Source organism: Sprattus sprattus, assembly GCF_963457725.1.
Source record: "Sprattus sprattus genome assembly, chromosome: 4".
NCBI lineage: Eukaryota > Metazoa > Chordata > Actinopteri > Clupeiformes > Clupeidae > Sprattus > Sprattus sprattus.
In genome coordinates this window covers 25,166,613-25,187,353 of record NC_137923.1, presented here as the reverse complement: position 1 = coordinate 25,187,353, position 20,741 = coordinate 25,166,613, and the positions used below count along the sequence as shown (strand labels likewise).

The following is a 20,741-nucleotide window of genomic DNA, read 5'->3' as shown; positions in this document are numbered from 1 at the left end:
AACCACAGCCTGAGCTGACAAATGGACTGCGTCACGGAGTACACCGAGACGCTCCATTTCACAAGGCACCCATTAGCTGTCGTGTACTCTAGTCACTGTAATTAGCATGTAAACAGCAACTAAAATGTGCACACCGTGGCTGCAGATGTCTCTTTATTTAGATGCTTTGGCCAGAAATCGGATCACAAACGCCACATTCAAGGCATCTCAATCTTCTATTCCCCATCCTTTACCATCTCAACAGTCCTCTGCTTCTCAGCGCTTCATTCACAAACATACCATGGAAAAAACAACCCAAGCATTAAGCGGGGCGTTCCCCTTTTACAGGCGCCCTCGCGCCTCCTCCCGCGGCTCACCTGGGCGTCTGGTGCACCTCAGACCACCAGGTGTAGTTGGTGTAGTTGATGATGAGCAGCACCTGGCACCAGAGCAGCACCAGGGGAGGGTGGGTGGTGATGAGGCGCAGCACCAGCGCGTTCAGATCCTCCAGGCTGTAGAAGCAGCCCTCCTCCACCCCGGGACCCGAGCCCGACACGCCCGGCTCCTCGGCCTTCAGCAGCTTGGTGGCGGCTGCAGTGATGCGCCGGAACATTCCTTATAGAAACGAGCGGGAGAGGAGAGCCACAAGTTAAAAAAGTCTCACTCTCTGTTTATTTAACTGCACTAGTTGTGTGTACAGTGTTGAGCAAATATCAATTTTAATCTACAGATGAATGATTATGAATTGTCATATAACAAGCTGTGTGTGTGTGTGTGTGTGTGTGTGTGTGGCCACCAGCGCTAGAGATGGTGTTCAGCTCACCAGACTTAAAGATGTGGATGAGGCACATCAGCAGCGTGCCCAGCTGTTGGCAGTAGAAGGTGTGCTGCTGCTCACTCATGTCCACCTTCACCTGCTTACTGGAGATGTCCTCGAGTAGCACGCCCACCAGCTGCAGCAGGAACCTGAGCGAGAGAGAGAGAGAGAGAGAGAGAGAGAGATACTTACACATTAGACATAAATAGAAATACAACTACCTCAAAAGAGGGGGAGGGAGCCTTTTACATAGACAATAAAGCACTTACCAGTATATATACCACATTGTTACCATCTTTAAATTATTGTTTGTTTTTATTTATTTATGTTAATTGCAATTGTACATTTTATGTAAACATAACATAATTGAATTGAGAGAGAGAGAAAGAGAGAGAGTGGGACAGAGAGAGAGGGAGTGGGACAGAGGGAGATACAAAAAAAAAAATAGAGAAAAAAGGGACTGGAACAGAGAAAAAGCAGCTGCCAGCAAGGCTGTGTCCCTCACTAAAGCAGTGCCAGTAAGGCTGTGTCCCTCACTAAAGCAGTGCCAGTAAGGCTGTGTCCCTCACTAAAGCAGTGCCATTAAGGCTGTGTCCCTCACTAAAGCAGTGCCAGTAAGGCTGTGTCCCTCACTAAAGCAGTGCCAGCAAGGCTGTGTCCCTCACTAAAGCAGTGCCAGTAAGGCTGTGTCCCTCACTAAAGCAGTGCCAGTAAGGCTGTGTCCCTCACTAAAGCAGTGCCAGCTCACCTTGCGAAGGTTTCCTCGGGTGGGAAGCGCTGGGGCTCGCCGTTGGTCTCCTGGGAGACGGGTGGTTGCGGCGGGGGTGGGGCCTGTGCGGCAACTTCGCTGTGAAGGCGGCGGATGGTGGGGCAGGACAGCAGGTAGGGGGACAGGGACAGCTCCTGCACGCGGGACAGCACAATGTCCTCTGTGGACTGGGAGATGAGGACACGTAGCACGGCCAGGATCCCAGACACCCACAGCTGCACTGTCCCCACAGAGGCCTGTGGCACCAACACAAGGGTCAGGGACAGAGACAGAGACAGAGACAGAGACAGAGACAGAGTCAGGGACAGGGACAGGGACAGGGACAGAGACAGGGACAGACAGAGAGAGTCAGAGTCAGAGACCGGGACAGACAGTGACAGAGTCAGAGACAGAGTCAGAGACAGAGGCCTAGTCAGAGACAGACAGAGACAGACAGAGACAGAGTCAGAGACATGGACAAAGACAGAGACAGACAGGGACAGGGACATAGACAGAGAGGGACAGAGACAGAAATCATACTAACAGCTCACTTGGTATAGGAGATTTGTGGTAAATACATAACAAATGTGAGTGTGTGTGTGTGTGTGTGTGGGTGTGTGTGTGGGTGTGTGGGTGTGTGTGTGTGGGTGTGTGTGTGGGTGTGTGTGTACGGATGCAGACTGACCATGGTGGCCGGAGTGACAAACATGCTCTTGAGCAGCATGTCGACGGGCCTGAGTGAGGATGGCGCCACCGTCTCAAACAGGGTGTTCAGAACGCCCAGCGCCTCGGGAGAATCCAGATGCATCTAGCACACAAACAAGTCACCGTTACATTTATGTCTCTCACAGTCAGTCTGGAAATAAACTAAATTACATTGACTTCAGATGAGTGCAACACTGCGGGACAATCTAAGAGACTGAGCAGGAGCTACCTGCTGCTTGCCGATCATGGGCAGGATAATGTCGGCGATTTGGCGAGAGAGCCTCTTCCACTTGTCCTCATTCTCTTTATGACACTGCTGCAGCACCAGGATGAACATCTCCAGCACCTACCCAACAAACACAAATTAAACACCATCACATATATACATATATATATTTATATATATAATGTATATAAAATATCACATGTATATAAAAAACATCTCACTTTGCAATAACCAAACCAGTTTAAGTGAGCGGTTACCTGATGGTACTGTATCAGGCGAAGCAGCATGGACACCACCACCTCCTTCTGGGTCTCCAGTTCTTTCCCGGCGTCTGCCTTGTTTGAGCCCCGCAGCACAAACAGGTCGTGGACGATAGGCTGCAGGGCAGGGATGGCTGAGGACGCACAGGCCGGCAAAGGGAGAGAGGCAAAAGCACGTTCAGTTCAGGAAAAGGAATTTGCGGTGGTTGTGTTACCCATGGTGGTTTAGCGCAGACGGTCAAGAAATCACCAAAGTAGGAAAAAAACAAGGTAGCCTGTATATTACTCCAGATTATGGTGTGGATCTTCACTGGATACAATAGACGTCACACAGTAGTTTAACCAAATTGAAACCCAACACAGTCAGTCTGTGGCCACCTACCTAGAGTTTACTCCAGTGTGCCCCTTTAGAGAACACCAGTGTGTATGTGTGTGTGTGTGTGTGTGTGTGTGTGTGTGTGTGTGTGTGTGTGTGTGTGTGTGTGTGTACCGTGGGTGACTGCCTTCCTCCCACTGGCCATGATGCCATCACACAGCTGGATGATCTTTGGGATGCTGATGATCTGTTTGGAGTGGTAGCGCTCATACGACAGAAGCACCAGGAAGAAGAAAATATTGGGTACGATCGCCTCTGAATCCCTGGGAGGGAAAAACCAGACCAGTTTAGAGATATGTGTGTGTGTGTGCGTGTACTCAAGTGTCTCTGTATCCTACGTGTTTCTGCAACGGTGTGGAGGGTCTCACCTGAACTGGCCCAATTCGATGTACTCAAATTGCTTGAGCACAAAGCCAATGAACACCTGAAATAGGCAAGAGAGGGATAGAGGGAGAGACAATAAGCAGTACATCAATCAGGGACAATGGGATCGTGTACGTTAATGTCAATAACTGCATGAAGAGGGAACATCACGGATTGTTTGCAGTGCTTTATAGACTTGCTAAAACAACTGACACGTCCAGCAGCACATTTAACTCTGGGTGGCGTCTCTCACCTGGTCCGAGTCCAGCAGGCAGTAGTTAACCCGGAGCTGCACCAACTGGGCCAGCAGGTCCAGGACCTGCCTCTGCAGCGCCACAGAGGTGCTGGTGGTGTACTGCTTCAGGGCCTTGATCACAAGCGGCTCAAACAGCCGGATGTGGTTGTGGATGACATTCTAAACATGGAAAGGTTCCACAAAACGTACAATATTTGTGTACTGGTTGCCACTGATTGAGCCACTTGTGACTAAACAACAACATTTCTCTCCTACTCTTTAAAGTTTGCATTCTAAGGTATTAAGGTTTCCAGTCAGCTATAAATTAGAACCTTCATAACACATAGTGCATAAAGCAGCATTCAGCATTCTTCTTTGCCTCCACAGATGTCCAGTCCTAAAGCGAGAGCACTGGAAAGCCGGCGTACCTTGTCTCCTCTGTGGCGTGTGACATTGGTGATGCTGGACCTCATCTGACTAGATACCTTCTGCATGACATCGAACCACCTACGGAGGCAACACCAAGATCAAGTAGGGGAGGGTGGCAGATCAGTATACATGAAATGTGTATGTCCATGAAAATGACTGCATGTGAGTGTGTGTGTGTGTGTCTGTGTGTGTGTGTGTGTGTGTGTGTGTGTGTAAGTGTCTCTTTGAGCATGTGTCTGTGTTGTTTCACTTGTTTTGAATGCTGAACGACCATTTTTGAGTAACATGTAAATGTTTATGTGTACAGCCATGTACGTGTGTTGTTGTTGTGTGTGTGTGTGTGTGGTGTCTGTGTGTGTGTGTGTGGCTGAGTCTGTGCATGCATACCCTGAGGGGTCCTGCTCCTGCTCAGCCTGCACCATGTTCCTGAGGCTGGCGTCGGCCAGCGCCTGGGTGAAGTGGGTGTAGGGCGCCATGAAGCAGTAGTGGTAGAGGCCGGGCCGCAGGCTGGACGAGCCCAGACGCAGGGCCTTCCCCTGGGAGCGGCACGGGTGTGAGGCCGCCCCCTCGTACTGGGAGGCCAGATTGGTCCCGAATAAGGTCTTCAGTAGCTGAGGGGGAAGCAAGACAGCAGATGAAGACAGGAGGGAAAGTGAAGATGGGGGGATTGTTTGGAATGATTACTGCGCTTGTGTGGTTTTGGATAAAAAATGTAAAATCTACAACAATGCTGCAAAAAAGGTGGTAGGACCTCTTCACTCGGACCCAATAAATGTCAGTTAAAAACTGGTGAGTGGCTGTCAAACCTGGCTGGGTTAGGGATCGGGTTAGGGACCGGGTCAGTCTCACCTGTTGCACGCAGACAGTGGCTAGGGTTGGCTCTCTGGAGAAGCAGGATTTCAGATAACCTAGGACTTCCTCCACACACTGGTGAAGAAGAAAAAAAGGAGAGAGGAAGTGAGAAAGGATGGTTGACTCAGAAGCAGAGGGAGGAGGAAGAGCCGAGGTAGACAGACAGTCAGAAAACAGCCCTGAGTCGTTCTGCCTCTCTTACTTTTCCGATGTCGTGCAGAGTGGCCAGCTCCAGTAGCTGAGAGAGCACGTCCAGTGTGGAGCGCAGGAAACCGCCAAACTTCTCATTAGCGCTGTGGAGGTCCAGTGTTACCTTGGAACAAAAACAGGGCCAACATGTACACATGCAGGACAGATACACTGATCCATATGTTTCAATGAGAAATGCAAGACAGAGTGCACAAGCAGTTCCACAGAGGGGGGGGGGGGGGGGGGGGGGGGGGGGGCTCTGACCCCTTTGGGCAGCTCATATCTGGTGACGTGAACTGAGAGGCAAAGTACATCACATCGGCGCTTAAGTCTGAGACACTAAATAACCATGGCTGTAATGCTTCCTCCATTGGCTGTAGTAGACGCAACTGTTAACCTATCTGTACATCTATCCCTGATACTCACTTTATAGTTGGCATAAGTGGCCCTCAGGACATCGTAAAGCTTCAAGTATGGAGGGAGGTGGTAGAAACTGCCCAGGGTGGTGGACTTGTTGACGGGGGCCGTCGCCGTACTGTCTGCTGGCCGGCCTGACGACACAGAGCAGAGAGGGACGAATCACAGACAACATGCACTACACAAGGAGGAAGAACAGTCTGAAAATCGTGTCAGCTGGACAGTTGTGTCCATATTTTCATGTCTCTGTTTTTTTCCATGACAACAACAGCTTAGATTATGATGACGATGATGAGGAGGAGGAGGAGGAGGAGGAGGAGGAGGAGGAGGATGAGCTGTACCTGTGTTGGAGTCTCCTCCCTTCTTGGGGCTCATGGGGGCGATGCTGGGCTCGGCCATGTCTTTGTCTTTGCCCTTCCTGCGGATGGGACTCAGAGACGGAGGGTTGGCCAGGGAGGGCAGCGAGGCCTGAGGGAAGAAACACAAACCCACATCAACAACAGGATGGTGAAGCCGTGATGACTGGTAAATACAGCCGCGGAAAAAATTAAGTCAGTTTCTAAATTATCAGTTTCTCTGGTTTTACTATTTATTGGTATGAGTTAAAGTAAAGTTAACATTTTAGTTTTATTCTATAAATTACTGACAACATTTCTACCAAATTTCAAATAAAAATATTGTCATTTAGAGCATTTATTTGCAGAAAAGATGACAATTGGTCAAAATAGCAAAATAAATGGAATGTTTTCAGATTTCGAATAATGCAAAGAAAACAAGTTCATATAGATTCTTAAACTACACAATACTAATGCTTTAACTTAGGAAGAGATCAGAAATCAATATCTGGAAAAAACGCATCTTTTTTGTTATTTTGACCAATTGTCATTTTTCTGCAAAAAATGCTCTAAATGACAGTATTTTTATTTGAAATTCAGTAGAAATGTTGTCAGTAGTTTATAGAATGAAACAAAAGTGTTAATTTTACTCAAACACATACCAATAAATAGTAAAAAAAGAAAAACTGATACTTTTTTCAAAGTGGTCTCTTAATTTTTTCCGCGGCTGTATATTGTGTCGAATATATGTCTACTTATATGTGTCATACATTGGGCTTGTCTCTCTATACTGACATTCTGCCTCGACCCCAACCCCTATCAACCTTTGTTTCCTGTTCATAGAACTATCAACTCAAATCACTCAACGCGTCCTAGTTAAGACCTGCGGTATGTATCGGACCCTCTGAAGACTGCATGGTCAGGTACCTTGACGGCGGGTCCGGGGGCTGTGTCGTCCAGCACGTGGGCACAGATGTTGAGCACCTTGAGGAGGTGGGAGAAGAGCTGCTCCACCATGCCGATGAGCGAGCGGTCGCCGAGCGCGGGCCAGGGCTCCTCGGGCTTGGCCACGGCGGCGTTGGTCTCCTCCTCGCCGCTCCACGGGCTCTTCATGCACTTCGGGGAGGCGGCTGTAGAGACGGGCACAGCGCAGGAAGAGAGTTGGTGAGACAGGCGTCGCTCTCTACAAGACTCTACGTGACAAAAGTGGCACGGCTCTCTACGAGCACACCAGTGTGCCAATGGGTCCCAGCACCCGTGACTGAAGGTTTTAAGGGCTACAACTGTTTAACATACTGTTACGGTGTGGTTCATACATCAAGTTCAGCTGATTATACTTCAAAAGGGTAGAATTGTGCAAAAAAAACAATTACAAATGATTAAATTCAGTTCATATAATGTAAAAGACTGATAATAGGCCTGGTAAAAAAGTGGGAAAATCTTGGCCATGACGGATTGTCTGTAGTGAAACACAGGCTTCCCCCCAGTGCAGTGGTGTGATGTGTGTGATCACTGGAGATGAGCATCTCACCTGCCAGCAGGTTCCCAGCCAGCAGCAGGGCGTCCTGGTGGGCAGAGAGGTCCAGGGGGTACCAGGCGGAGGAGAGCAGGGACAGCACCATGTTGGCCATGCCCACGGTCAGGCATCTCCTGGGCTCCTCAGCAGTGCTCGACTGGGACAGGCTGGTGGGAGAGCAGGCACAGGCACTTTTACTAATATTACTCTTCGCACACACAGAGAACGAGCACACACACACACACACACACACACACACACACACTCACAGAGATTCTCACACACAAAGACTCTCACACACACAGACTCAGAGACACACACACACACACACTGTAGGTAACATTAAGACATACAGATACGATATGGGTTTATGGGTTCATATGAAGTGTAAACATTCCATCTAGATACAGAAATGTGCCACAACCACACTGTGCTCTCCACAAACTCACAGTACTTATCAACCAGGCACCATAGAGTGGGTAGAAAGCACAGTAATAACTAATGTAGGATAAATTGATACACACGTATAGAAACACACATCAACACACAACCACACAAACACACAACCTTCACAAGCACGGCACTGTACACCTAGACTGACAGGGTAAATAGAAACAGAGAATGCAAACATTTGGCTAAAGTGCTTGCAGAAGTAGAACAAACATAAACAGTAGAGAGAGTAAGCCACCACACAAGGCTACACACCCTTAGAAACAACCTATCGGCAGGCTGCACAGACCATAGATATAACTCGTTACACACACAAAAAACTGAAAACAAACAGAAAGTTGGCAACTGTCACACAGTGTGTGGATGTTAAGGGTTTTGTGTGTGTGTGTGTGTGTACCTGTGTGAGCGGCCACGGCTGCGGTTCTGGCTGGAGCGGCTGAGGTGACTGATGGTGGAGCTGACGTAGCCACAGTGCCAGCCTGTGCTCCAGCTGCACACCGGATAGCTGGAGCTCAACAGGCACAGGGCCTCACAGCAGCCAAACTACACAAAACAACACAAGCAGCAATAACACATGAATCATCCAGCAGGTAAGACTTACTGAACGCGAGGCAGCCATTATCTTTTATTGCCCTTAAGGTATTCTTGTGCTTTTACATGATTTTCCTCTTGGCACCAACAGAAGCAGCACTCCATACTCCATATGCAAAGCTATACAGTGACAATAAAGGCTTAGTATTCATTTCCATTAACATCCTACAATGACACTACCGTAGTCTATATGGGATTGCTTTGGAGACTTCCTTCATAAGATAAACTTTAACGCACGTCACATCCAGGGACTACAGAAGACACAACATTGATTCCTGTGGCAGAATCTTCAAACAAGGTTAGAGCAGAGCTCTGGAGGAGAGTAAAGAACTGGAGAGGAGGTGACACTCACAGTGAGGGCTCTGGAGGTGGAGGAGGAGAAGGCGTGGGACACCGCGCTTATAACCCGGGACAGGTTGTTCTCTATAGTCACGTCAGACGCACCCTGAGCCAAGTTGTAGCCTCTGTACGTCCTGCAGATACACAACCATACACGTGAGTGTTAAGACACAAGTCATATACGTGTGTTGACTTCTGTTTACTATAGACTATGGTGCTTTGGAAATAATGGAAGACTCCAGATCTGGGATTCATCTTCCATTCAACACCAAACTGCCTGGAGGGCTGGTGGGAGATGGTGGGAGAGTACCTGGTGATGGTGCTGACGGTGAACTGGGAGGGCGGCTGGGTCTCGTGCATCAGCAGCTGGAGGTACACGCTGCTCTGCTCACGAGCGATGGCCACCACGGGGTCCGCCTGCGCCTGGTCACAGTCGTAAAACAGCCGCGACACCACCCTGGAAGGCACACACGCAAACGCACACACACGCCAAATCAATTTCTGTCAATAATTGTTCATTATGCTGTTGGCCTTCATTTTGTTGAGCTGTTTTCTGTGCATGCCTGCGATGTGTTTGTGTACCTGTTGACAGTAGCAGCAGCAACATGTCTGACTCTGGGGTCGTCGTCCCCCAGAAGGTAGATGATGACATCACGGAGGACCCTGTCCTGCAGTCGGAGTAGCTGAGAAGAGAAGAGCGGACAAAATTAGAAAGCGCTAACTATGTCACAACACTAACCAATTCAGCTCCAGAGAGGGGCTTTTAGACAAGTTCAACAGACATTCTCAAAAGTCTAATACATGTGCTATGTATGTTATATCAAATGTCACTATCAACGGTTTCCTATCTGATTATCAGAGTGAAACAAGGACTGCTAATGATGTGTGTGTGTATGTGTGTGTGTGTGTGTGTGTGTGTGTGTGTCTCTGTGTAGCTGCTGTGACCTCTACGACCTCTATAAAAGCGTGTGCACATACCCCAGTGTAATGATGTTCTCCTTTGTGCAAAGTATCCGTTCTCCGCTCAAGGAAATTAACCAATCTGAAAGGCAAGGACAAAATTCCAATTGCAGCAAACAGAATATTTTTACAACATTACAGCTGGCCAAAACTGTTTGTATACAGTATGTATATAATATGCCCCTACCATCATATCTAGGTACAAAGGTATAGACTCTGTGTGAGCCTTCTCCTTTTAGAACTTCTTGTTTTATTTTTCTATACAACTACAACCATGTCTAGAAATACAATATTCACCTGAAGTCCATCTCAGCCACGGTCTCCAGCAGCTCAGTGCGGACGAGCCAGTAAGAGCAGTCCCTGAGGGCCAGCAGGTCAATGAGCAGCTGCAGGCCCAGCTGACTGAAGCTGCTGCTGCTCAGAGCCATGATGCAGTGCTGGAACACAAGCACAGAGAAAGATGTCACCTCTTACAACATGGCCTCCGAGGTCACTCACAACAGACTACTGCACAGTTGAGCCATCCTGGGAAGGCGGGGGGCTGGACACAATGAGAAAATACATTTATATTTCAGAAATGCAAAGTATGCTAGCCTGGCTAACTATAAGGCACACAGGTAGGCTTTGGACTTAAGAGAGCTTTGTACGCAAGAGAGAAATGGATTATATCCACTGCTTGCCTCCACGCAACAACTATGTGGCAAGTACAATGTATATTCCGTTGATGTAGTCATTAATCTAGAATCTAGCTACAGCAGTTCTTTAGGCATAAACCACAACAGTTCTTAAAGAATTTAATCGTAACTATGTTCCATCACTTTTTATTGATATCTAGATCACATGGATTACCCTTACGGCCACCACTCCCAGTTGAGCCTATCCAGCCTGTTCTTTGAGCCTTTGGGGCTTCAGCACCTACTCACCCTCACTGCAGCACAGGCCATCTTACAGGTCACAGATGACTCATCCCGCAAGCACCTCTGCAGCAGAGGCACTAAGTCCACCAGAGAGATGGGGTTACCTGCGGAGGAGAGAAGGAAGAGAACGGGTGAGTCACAGAGAGGAGAGGAGAGGAGAGGAGAGGAGAGGAGAGGAGAGGAGAGGAGGAAGAGAACGGGTGAGTCACAAAGAGGAGAGGAGAGGAGAGGAGAGGAGGAAGAGAACGGGTGAGTCACAAAGAGGAGAGGAGAGGAGCTCTACTAATAGTTGTTAGAGCAACCATGAATCATGACTTGTGTTCACTCCACTGTACGCGACTGATGAGAGACACTGTGAATGAGTGTCTGTGTGTGTGTCTGGGTCGGGGCTCACCAGTGGCGCTGTGGACCGTGGGCAGCCAGGCCTCCACGTTGAAGCGTGTCTTGAGCAGGATGGCCTGGACCAGAGCCCCACAGAGGAGGGCCGTGGTCCCGCGGATCTGGGGGTCCCCGTGTTCCACGTACTTCAGGATGTCACTGATGTACTGTTGCTCTGTGAAGACAAGAGATGCATGTCAAGGTTCAAAGAGAGACACCCTGTATTACATACGGTTTGTGCATATTCTTAAACTTCCATTCTTTGTGTACTCTAAGAAGAATGCAATGTGACAGACTGGTGTTTTGTGCGTAAACATCATTGGGCCTCATTCTCGTTCATTTTCTGAAATCCTTCTGAAATGTTACTTACGCGTCTTCGTAAAAACAACGCTTGAAAATGCGTTCATAAGCAGCCGAAATCTTCTCAGCTGTGTTCCTCCGGATTAGTTTCTTAAATTGATGCGCGTTCTCGTGAAAGTGGATTTGCATACAAACATGCCCGCGCCCGCCAGCTCCTTATTAGGGCATGCAATCGTGGAAACGTGTGCTGTCGGAATCTCCCGAATCCAGGAAAGCACCTCGTAAGGCAAGTCATGTCTAAGCGGAAAGCGAGCAAAAAACGCAGATTTCACTTTACCGGTGCAGACATGGAGGTAGCGTACTGCAGGATATATATGTGTCCATTCTATTCCACTATAGCTATTTAAACGCGATTGGGTTTAGTGTTTATTTATTTATTTCACTTACATTTGCAGTGTTCACATTCAGTCATTTAGCAGACGCCTTTGTCCAAAGCGACGTACAAGGGAGAGAACAGTCAAGCTACGAGCAATAGAGACCCAGTCTAACAATAAATAGCCTACTACTTTACATAAGAAATAGAAAAACGAGGTAGAAAAAGAAGTGCAGAAATGCAACTGCTGCAAGTGCAAGTCAAGCAAGTCAAAGAATAGTCTGGATTAGCATCCTGGTGTAATCCTTTTATTTATTTAATGACATCACGATGCCTCGTAGAATCATGACTATAAATGTGAAACGTAATTGTTAATGATACAAATATTCTCGTATTTATTATTATTATAATTATTATAATCCGAGGATGTCTGTAGAGTTGACGTGAACGCAATCACCAACGGGTTCTCACAAATTAAACCATTAACCCTTTTAACACGGACAGTTTTTTCAAATGTCATTCCTCAATGCGATTCCTCAAATAACCACAAGATGGCCGACGGGGTAATCTTGTAGTTATTTGAGGAATCGCATTTGAGAAGATTCCGGCAGAGTTTCGACTGCTATTTTGCGTTCTGAAAGTCTTCTGAAGTTCAGAAGAAATCCCAGATGAGAAAACTATGGAGAATGGCAAATGTTTTCCTAAATCCACGAAGTGGAGTTCAGAAGAAAGTCCTTCTTAAAGTCTTCTCAACTGCCGTCGAGAATGAGGCCCATTGTGTATGTGTATGTGTGCGTGTGCGTGTGCGTGTGCGTGTGTGTGCGTGCCTATGTGTGTATGTGCCTGTGTGTGTGTGTGTGTGTGTGTGTGTGTGTGTGCGTGTGCGTGTGCTAGTGTTTGTGTGCCTGTGTGTGTATGTGCCTGTGTGTGTATATGTGTGTATGTGTGTGTGTGTGTGTGTGCTCACCACCCGGGGCTTGGCCGTCCAGCGGCTCCAGGTAGAGCGTGTTGAAGAAGGCCTCCGGGTGGAGAGCTGCGGCCGCCCCCACACAGCTCACCGCCAGGGCCTTCACACTGACACGCACCTCTCGGTCGGGCACCACACCTGCAGCACAGCCAATACACAACAGTTAGAACACACACAAACCACAGCTACCAGCCGCCACACCAGAGATATGTGCCAATAGTTCTGCAAAGCAGAATCTAGAATAATGTTTTTGTTCTGAATCACATAGAAAAGCCCTTAAGGTGCATCATATGTCATACATATCTTGGTGACATAAGGCTCTTAATACATTTCCACATTCATATCAGAGATTTCATGTTTGGACAACGTGAGTGGCTATTTTGCTTAAGAGCAGGATATAATTGAATAGGCCTGTAGAGTCTAGCTGCAGCTGCTTCTCCTCACCATCTTTCTGCCCAGTGAGCAAGAAGGAGGCTGCCAGGAGGCGCACGCAGTGAACCAGAGGCTCCTTCAGGTCGGTGTAGTGTCCAATCTCGCCTTTTATCCTGGACGGCTGCAGGGCAAAAAGAAAACACTGTCAGGCTCAAATAATACCTTCTCTGGGGGGTTTCATTATAGGACTGACTGTATGTTACATCTCAAGAAAGGACCTCAGCAGATGTGACCATTTGTGTGTGTGTGTGCGTGTGCGTGTGTGTGCGTGTGCGTGTGCGTGTGCGTGTGCGTGTGCGTGTGCGTGTGCGTGTCTGTGACTCTGTATGCACCTGCGTTTGTTAAAGAGTCTGTGTGACTGACCTTGATTTCTGGGTCAGCAGGCTCCAGAGGCTCATCCTTTGGTAAGAAGCGGTCCACACTGCTGTCAGACGCCTGCCTGTTATGCCCTTTCCCCTCCAGCAGGTGGGGCTTGCTCAAGGCTTCAGCAGCAGGAGCAGGACAGAGGGGGGGACAGACATGAGAGCCCATTCCCTCTCTGAAGTGGCTACATCTGCCAAGTTGTTTGCTTGCAATTGGTTTTCACAGTGTCTTATGCAAGAGAAGTTTAGCAGCTAGCGGCCCAGTTAAACAGAGACATGACCCAGATGGTGTCAGTTCATAAATGTCACTTATCTGCCCTGGTGAGTGGAAGATCTAAGAAAGGTAGCTACATATCTATCGAATAGGTTTTTATCAGTCCACAGTGGACACAATGAAGGGATTAAAGTCGCAGTGCAAACAGATATACTATGCATATCAGATCTCTCGTCTAGGCTTTGCAAACACTGAGCCAACATTAAGCTATGGCAACAGTATGAAGTAGGTATGGGCAAGGTTCTAATATGTCTTGTTAATCCAATGCTGTTCATACTCATAGCTGATTGGTGGGGACACATACCTAACACCGACTGGGCGAAGGGTTCCATTGGCTCATCTGGGGCAGAGGCTCCTCCCTCCTCTTCCTCATCCTGTAGTGTTCCAATCTGCATCCCTGAATACTGACTCTCGCTGCCATCCAGAACCTTTCACACACACACACACACACACACACACACACACACACACACACACACACACACACACACACACACACACACACACACACACACACACACACACAATATTATATTATTTACACTGACAAATTCAGACACAGGCAGAAATATATGCATGTATGCATGCATGTACACAAAGTGACAAGGACAACAAACATTCGTTAAACTATAACTGATCCTTCATTACCACTTATCGCCAGTGATAAAGAAACAATGCCCAGGAACACTACTTGTTTTGCCTAAGGAAAGGCCCACACACATGTGTTTTTTGTATGGGAAGAATTTCATTCAGTGTGCCTTTCAACTAATATGTACTTCCCACTGTACTGTAGGACTGAACTTATGTTCCAGTTAAACTGAAGTTTTGTTAATAAATATAGTAATTAATAAGAAGATAATGATCATTGCGAAGATTGTGTTCACATTTTCATTGACTTCATATCATTTTTCCTGTGCTAAATCTGGATGGAAATGGAGTAAACTTGGCACTGGTAAGCAGGCCTTCCTCTAGGCAGTTCAGGGCATGTTGGAATAAGGGCAAGACAGATGGGGCAGGAGCTGGGATGGGGTTGTTCAGGGCTCTTCATAAGCAAGCTAACATGCTTTCAGGCACCTTCAAAATGAACTGAAGAAAGAAAAAAAAAAAATGTTGATATCAGAAAGAGAAAGATCAGTAATGCAGACACGACGTGGGTGCTGGGGGGATGACACTGTCCATGCGTGCCTTCTTAACAGGAGAGGAGGAAGAGGTTTTGGAGCCCACGGATCTCTAGTAGAGGGAGGAAAGAAATGAGTCGAAGATGACAACGTCCAAGTTGGGAGTGGTAGGGGGGGGGTCATAGGTTCTACATCTATGAGGGGAGAGAGACTTGAAAAGGTTGACACCGTTTTTTTTTTTTTTTTTTTCATCTCAATAAACAGCCAATCAGAGAACGTGCAAGAAAGGGGAGGTCCAAAAGAATAAGGATGGGTCCTTGGACCAATAGCGAAAGACGACGACTGGGAGGGAAGACACCAAAAGCCACCCTCCCTCTCCCTATTAAACAACAAAAAAGAAAAACAAACGAAGAAAAAAACGAAAAAAGAAAAAAGCTAACTCTTCTGAAGCCGCCTGCTGACCTGGTCACTCCCGCTGGCCAGCGAGGCCACAGAACAGGAGGAAGAAGAAGAAGAGGAAGAGGAAGAAGAGGATGGCCGGTAGGCCGAAGATGCCTCGCTGGTGGAGGAAGAGCTGTCGGAGTGTGTGGAGGCGTCAGGCCCCTCGGTGGAGGTCGGAGAGGGCGGGTTCGGGCTGGGGCTCAGGCTAGGGCTGACCCGAGGCACACTTACGAGCTCGGGGCACTCCGAGGGCGTGGCGGCCGAGTCAGGCCCCTCCGTGGTGGTCTGGGAGCTGTCACTCGGGGCCACAGAGGGTCCCTGCTGCAGCTGCTGCGGGTCCTGTCTGGAGTTGCCATCCATCACAGACTCCTCGCTGGTTGCCACCGTTGCCGTGGGGACGCCACCGCCGCCTCCCCCTCCGCCGCTGGAGCTGCGGCTCAGCATGTCCTCGTCCTCGTGGTCGTCCTCGGCCTCGTCAGGCCCGCTGTCGCTGCCAGCTCCGCTGCTGGTGCCCGCGCCCTGCTCGGAGGTGGCGCTCAACTCTACCGAGTCGCCCGGCTGCAGGGCACGCTGGGAGGAGCGGGGCTGCTGCGTGATGATGTCTGCCGACGGCCCCAACACCTCGCTGCCAGACTCGCTGCCTAGAGAAAGCAAATGAGGAAGTTTAAAAGGTGAATTTGCAGGGGTTTGTAGCAATGATCCTGGATGATCTGTACTGAGTGGTTTGGCATGTGGTGCATGAATCAAGAGCCGTGCAAATTAAGAGCTGGCAGCAGTTCTCTTCCTCACCTGCGAAGGAGCTGGTGACCTCTGCTCTCGTTTCGGAGTCATCCTCTAACCCCTCCTCCTCTCCTGAAAGCACTTTTCCTGAGGGGTGGAGTGAAATAGAGTCAAATACATGCTAATGCAACGCTGTCAACTTAAAGCCAGTAGGTCAAGACAACAGAATGGACAAACGAGACAGAGGCCTCTTCATGTCTTTCCCATTTACCATTTCTAATCTCGTCTACGATATAACCAGAGACATAACCAGAGAAAGCGGAAAGATCAAGAATTAAAGGAGGAATAAAGCACTGAGAAAGCAGGTGGGGGGGGGAGTTAGGGAGTAGCACAGGAAGTCACCTTTCTGCTTCCTGAGGAGGAGCGGGCTCCACGACGAGCCTCCGCCAGCTGCAGGCAGAGAGGAAACAGGAAATAAAAGGCAAGAAAAGAAAAGAAGCCCTTGCAGCCCGCAGGAGAAAAAGCTTTGTTAAAGGGCTTGCAAGGTGTGAGCATTCACAGAGCACCAGATCAGACAAGGGGAAGTCAAGGAGAGTGTCAGAATGAATCGAGTGTAAGTGGTAAACTGAACTAGTGCAGCAGTAGGTAAAGTGAAGAAGCAGGATGAGTACATGAGACAGAGAGGGGCTTGTGGGTAAACGCAGTTGGCGTGGCGTTGTGTTTACCGATGAGCTCCACGATGCTGCCGCTGCGGGCTCGGCCCTCCACCTCCTGGCGGACGACGGTGGGGCGGGGCAGGGTGCCGGGTGTGATGAGCGCGTGCAGCAGCTCGGGGGGCGGCGTGCGGAACACCTGCTGCAGCAGCTCCAGCGAGGCGGTCACCACGTTATGGTCGCAGTGCTGCGTGTAGTGCAGCGTCAGCTCGTACACCTGCGGGAGGAGGCGGGGGCGGGACAGGAGACTCAGGTCCAATCTAACACCATTACTGCCTTGCTCTCAACACACATACCCAGCAAACACCTGACATGCTTAAATGAGGTTCTAACGTAACAACTGCATTCAACAGATACGCTGAAATGTCAATCCCAACCTGAAGAAAGCCTAATCTAACATTAAAAACACACTTCACCCAGCGCACTCTGAAAACCTCACATGGATGCTCTAGTCTACAGCATAGAAGCAGACTTAGATCAGTGGAAGACCATTCTGCAGTGTCACTGTTCAGTATGTGGACCCCTAGAGCGGCGTTCAATGTAGCCTGCGATGTTGCAGGGATGGTGACGCTGTACCTGGATCAGCTGCTCCGGGGACGGGGAGATGTCGGCCTCCTTGCGCATGACGCCGAAGCTGCCCTTGAGGCTGGTGTTGGGAACCTGCTGCTGGAGCAGAGGCATCAGGTAGCGCAGGGTGAGCAGCACGCCCAGGATCAGGTGATTGGGCCGCTCTTCGTCCAAGGGCACCACCAGGCCTGAGAGAGAGAGAGAGAGAGAGAGAGAGAGAGCGAGAGAGAGAGAGAGAGATAGTGATAGTGAAAGCCTTAATTAAATGATAGGTCTTTAAAACAAGTAATTTTTTCAATAAAATGAATACAATAATGTGTGCTAGACAAGCCATGTCTGTTGAGTTTGATTTAATTGCAGAGAAAAAGTGTGAGTGTCTGTCTGTCTGTAAGTGTCTGTGTATGTGTGTGTCCTACCCAGCAGCACATTCAGGAGCCAGGTGTAGAAGTAATGTGTTCTGCGTGAGTGCTGACACACGCTGACGGCACAGCTGGCTGCGGTTCTGCGGATGGTTGGCGAGCTGGACTTAAGATTAGCTACAAACGCCTTCAGCAACACCTGAGGTGTAAACACACACACACAGGGGGAGAGAGAGAGAGTTTATCAAACATTAGCTTTGTTATTAATATATTAGCAAATATCATTGTTATTGTTGTTTTTGTTAATACCTGATAGAAAGCAGTTTTATTGTGTATGGATGCACTACCCCACCCCTCCATTATTTACAATTAACAACCTGAATGAACGTGTTCATATATACTTAATAAAGATGTACATGAAATAAATAAATAAACTGAAAAGAAACTGAATTCAGCATAATATCTAAGTTTAATATAGCAAACAGTTACAAACTCCCAATAAAGAACTTAATGTACATGGTTGTACACGTGTCATGGTGATTTCATCAAAATCACAGCGTGAAGTTGCCTGCAATCTAAAATAAGGCACATCGAGCCCTGTCTGTGAGAACTCTTCTGTACAACAGAGGGGCACAAGTGTACAGGCAAGAGCTTCAGAGGAGTGGAGTGGAGCAGCCTGACAACAGTACTCAACCTGCAGTCCCCTGAGTGTGTGAGGGGGGTGGGAGCATATGTGTTTGTGCATGTGTGATGGAGAAATTCAGAGACCAAAACACAGCTCCACTCAGGGAGGAGGAAAAGGGGGTTGTTGCCTCTCCAGAGTCCATACGTGTTTCCATGTTTGCGTGTGTGGGTGTGAGTGTGAGTGTGAGTGTGAGTGTGAGTGTGAGTGTGAGTGTGAGTGTGAGTGTGAGTGTGAGTGTGAGTGTGAGTGTGAGTGAGTGTGAGTGTGAGTGTGAGTGTGAGTGTGAGTGTGTGTGTGTGTGTGAGTGTGTGTTTGAGTGTGTGTGTGTGTGTGTGTGTGTGTGTGTGTGTGTGTGTGTGTGTGTGTATAAAAGGAAGGGGCAGCCAAGTCATGGTTAATTTAAACACACTGGCAAACATCATCATCATCATCATCATCCATATTTAGTGCATGATGTAACCCTCTGGGCTGCTGGAGTAAAGCTGCACAACAGACCCTGGAGACACCACGGGCAGTGTAGCATGAAGTGTCACAGCATCAGCTGCCTGTACGGCATGCTTCACAGCAAATCATGTAATAAGCAGATATTACACGGCCCGCACGGCACGTCACATGTTGAAGGGTACGGTTAAATGAATGCCGCGTAATCTCTGTGTGTGTGTGTGGGGCCCAATCTGTGATTTAGGGCTGGGTGTTAATATGGCCATACTTGGGAATCAAGTGAACGTAACTGAAAGACAAAGACAGCATTGAAGCTTAAGTCCTGTAAGCAGTCAAACCCCTTTACACTAAATGCCTTTCAGTGACACGCCCCCCCCCCCCCCCCCCCCCCCCCCCCCCCCCCCAACACACACACACACACACACACACACAAAGATGAAGTGCGGTAAGGGCAGTGATGAAAGGGAGTAGGTGCTCTCAGGACTAATTGGACACAAGTGTCTTGCTTGAGAAGGAGCTGGATGTCCAACTGCAATCCTTCAGATAACCCAAACACTGTAAACACAGCAAGCCAGCCTCACCTTGATCTCTCCGTCGTTGGCAAACTGACCCAGGGCAGACATTATCTTGGGGATAGCGGAGGCCAGGGTCTCCTGCACCGCCTCCTCCTGGCGCTTAGCGATGCGTGTCAAACAGGGGAGGAGGTTGACGAGATAGGGTCTACAGGAGCCAGAGTGGGGTAGATGGGCACCAAGGCAGAAAAAGGAAGGAAAGAAAGTTAGAACAGATACAGACTTGGAGGAAAAAATTTACCAAACAGCCCCACCAGATCTCAGCATCTCTGCAGGAGGCCTTCATGGCCCCACTCAGAGCATACAGAGGGCACACACCTGCACTTCTGCGGCCGAATGAGATGGGCCAGCTCAGCGAACCTCCACAAGGCAGCTCGCAGACTACGGGGGGCACCATTCTGTAAGAGAGACAGAGAGGATTTACCAGTCTGATGCACTTAATCACCAGAGACATCAACATACTAACACACTGAGCAGCTGCAATAATGACAGATGATGTTCGTTGAGCAAAATATATTGTGTCTATTAAGGAAAACACAATGAGAATGTAGAAGGATTCCTTTCTGAAAATTATGTTGCAGAAAGCATTCCCCATTTAGTTTGGCCTGTATTTGTAGTTGAAATAGATATTATCTTTTCGGTTTTTCAACAGCTGTTTGGGATTTGAGCAAAGTGAAAACGACCACATCAGACCACAATCCTATTTCGTATGGGTCATTCCACAGCTAAGGTTGATTGCTTTGCTGGCGATTATTTTACCTTCTTAATTTCTTTGTAGAGCTCCAGCTGCAGCCTGGGCAAGTTGGAGTCCATCAATGCCTAAGAGATGTGGGAAATGTCACACATTGGTACCAGAGTCACAGACTCTTTCAAAACAGATTAATAAGGCAGGGAAGCTGAAAACATGAAGCAGTGCCCAAGCACTCTGTCTGTGCTTCACTCTCCAGCAGCGTACTATGTCACCACGGACTATACGTCATAATTAAATCTAATCCTAATTTTAAACAGGTTGTGACTGCAGATCAAACAATTTGATGCAACTTCATTAACATTGCAATCCTGTCTAAATTGTAGAAGACTGGCACTGAATGTAGCTTTCTCTCACTTTGATGATTTTATTGAGGCACTCGTCCGCCACCATCCTGACATCAGACTCCTTATCATCGGTGCACAGCAGGAACATCTCCATGGCAATGCCCAGCAGCTTCTGGAACTCTGGTGAGGTTCTGATCCCAGTACAATAGGGGACAAGAGAGAGAGCAAATGGGGGTTCCTGTCATTTCACAAATACTGTAGGTGTTACTGTCTAGCCCGCGTCCCACAATCACTGAACTA

General features: G+C 48.4%; 1 protein-coding gene across 2 annotated transcripts in view; it reads right to left on the bottom strand.

Moving 5' to 3' along the window:
• The window catches only part of htt (huntingtin), a 44,430-nt gene that overhangs the window by 14,623 nt on the left and 9,066 nt on the right, over window positions 1-20,741 (bottom strand). Inside the window, exons 3-41 of one of the 2 annotated variants that reach the window (XM_080837373.1) lie at window positions 20,512-20,632; window positions 20,166-20,225; window positions 19,725-19,804; window positions 19,416-19,554; window positions 17,766-17,907; window positions 17,359-17,537; window positions 16,795-16,999; window positions 16,472-16,519; window positions 16,139-16,216; window positions 15,581-15,990; window positions 14,095-14,218; window positions 13,518-13,636; window positions 13,167-13,275; window positions 12,723-12,860; window positions 11,099-11,257; window positions 10,711-10,808; window positions 10,085-10,224; window positions 9,806-9,869; window positions 9,410-9,510; window positions 9,138-9,284; window positions 8,841-8,961; window positions 8,295-8,440; window positions 7,463-7,614; window positions 6,859-7,061; window positions 5,938-6,064; window positions 5,606-5,730; window positions 5,193-5,303; window positions 4,988-5,065; window positions 4,526-4,749; window positions 4,138-4,216; window positions 3,728-3,889; window positions 3,480-3,535; window positions 3,226-3,374; window positions 2,733-2,869; window positions 2,479-2,595; window positions 2,230-2,352; window positions 1,545-1,801; window positions 803-945; window positions 357-594 (exon numbers count right to left, since the gene is read on the bottom strand). In XM_080837373.1, the coding sequence (XP_080693499.1) occupies window positions 357-594; window positions 803-945; window positions 1,545-1,801; window positions 2,230-2,352; window positions 2,479-2,595; window positions 2,733-2,869; window positions 3,226-3,374; window positions 3,480-3,535; window positions 3,728-3,889; window positions 4,138-4,216; window positions 4,526-4,749; window positions 4,988-5,065; window positions 5,193-5,303; window positions 5,606-5,730; window positions 5,938-6,064; window positions 6,859-7,061; window positions 7,463-7,614; window positions 8,295-8,440; window positions 8,841-8,961; window positions 9,138-9,284; window positions 9,410-9,510; window positions 9,806-9,869; window positions 10,085-10,224; window positions 10,711-10,808; window positions 11,099-11,257; window positions 12,723-12,860; window positions 13,167-13,275; window positions 13,518-13,636; window positions 14,095-14,218; window positions 15,581-15,990; window positions 16,139-16,216; window positions 16,472-16,519; window positions 16,795-16,999; window positions 17,359-17,537; window positions 17,766-17,907; window positions 19,416-19,554; window positions 19,725-19,804; window positions 20,166-20,225; window positions 20,512-20,632 (5,409 nt within the window). The remainder of the gene's footprint in view (window positions 1-356; window positions 595-802; window positions 946-1,544; window positions 1,802-2,229; window positions 2,353-2,478; window positions 2,596-2,732; window positions 2,870-3,225; window positions 3,375-3,479; window positions 3,536-3,727; window positions 3,890-4,137; window positions 4,217-4,525; window positions 4,750-4,987; window positions 5,066-5,192; window positions 5,304-5,605; window positions 5,731-5,937; window positions 6,065-6,858; window positions 7,062-7,462; window positions 7,615-8,294; window positions 8,441-8,840; window positions 8,962-9,137; window positions 9,285-9,409; window positions 9,511-9,805; window positions 9,870-10,084; window positions 10,225-10,710; window positions 10,809-11,098; window positions 11,258-12,722; window positions 12,861-13,166; window positions 13,276-13,517; window positions 13,637-14,094; window positions 14,219-15,580; window positions 15,991-16,138; window positions 16,217-16,471; window positions 16,520-16,794; window positions 17,000-17,358; window positions 17,538-17,765; window positions 17,908-19,415; window positions 19,555-19,724; window positions 19,805-20,165; window positions 20,226-20,511; window positions 20,633-20,741) is intronic. The other variant, XM_080837374.1, reaches the window with a different exon arrangement.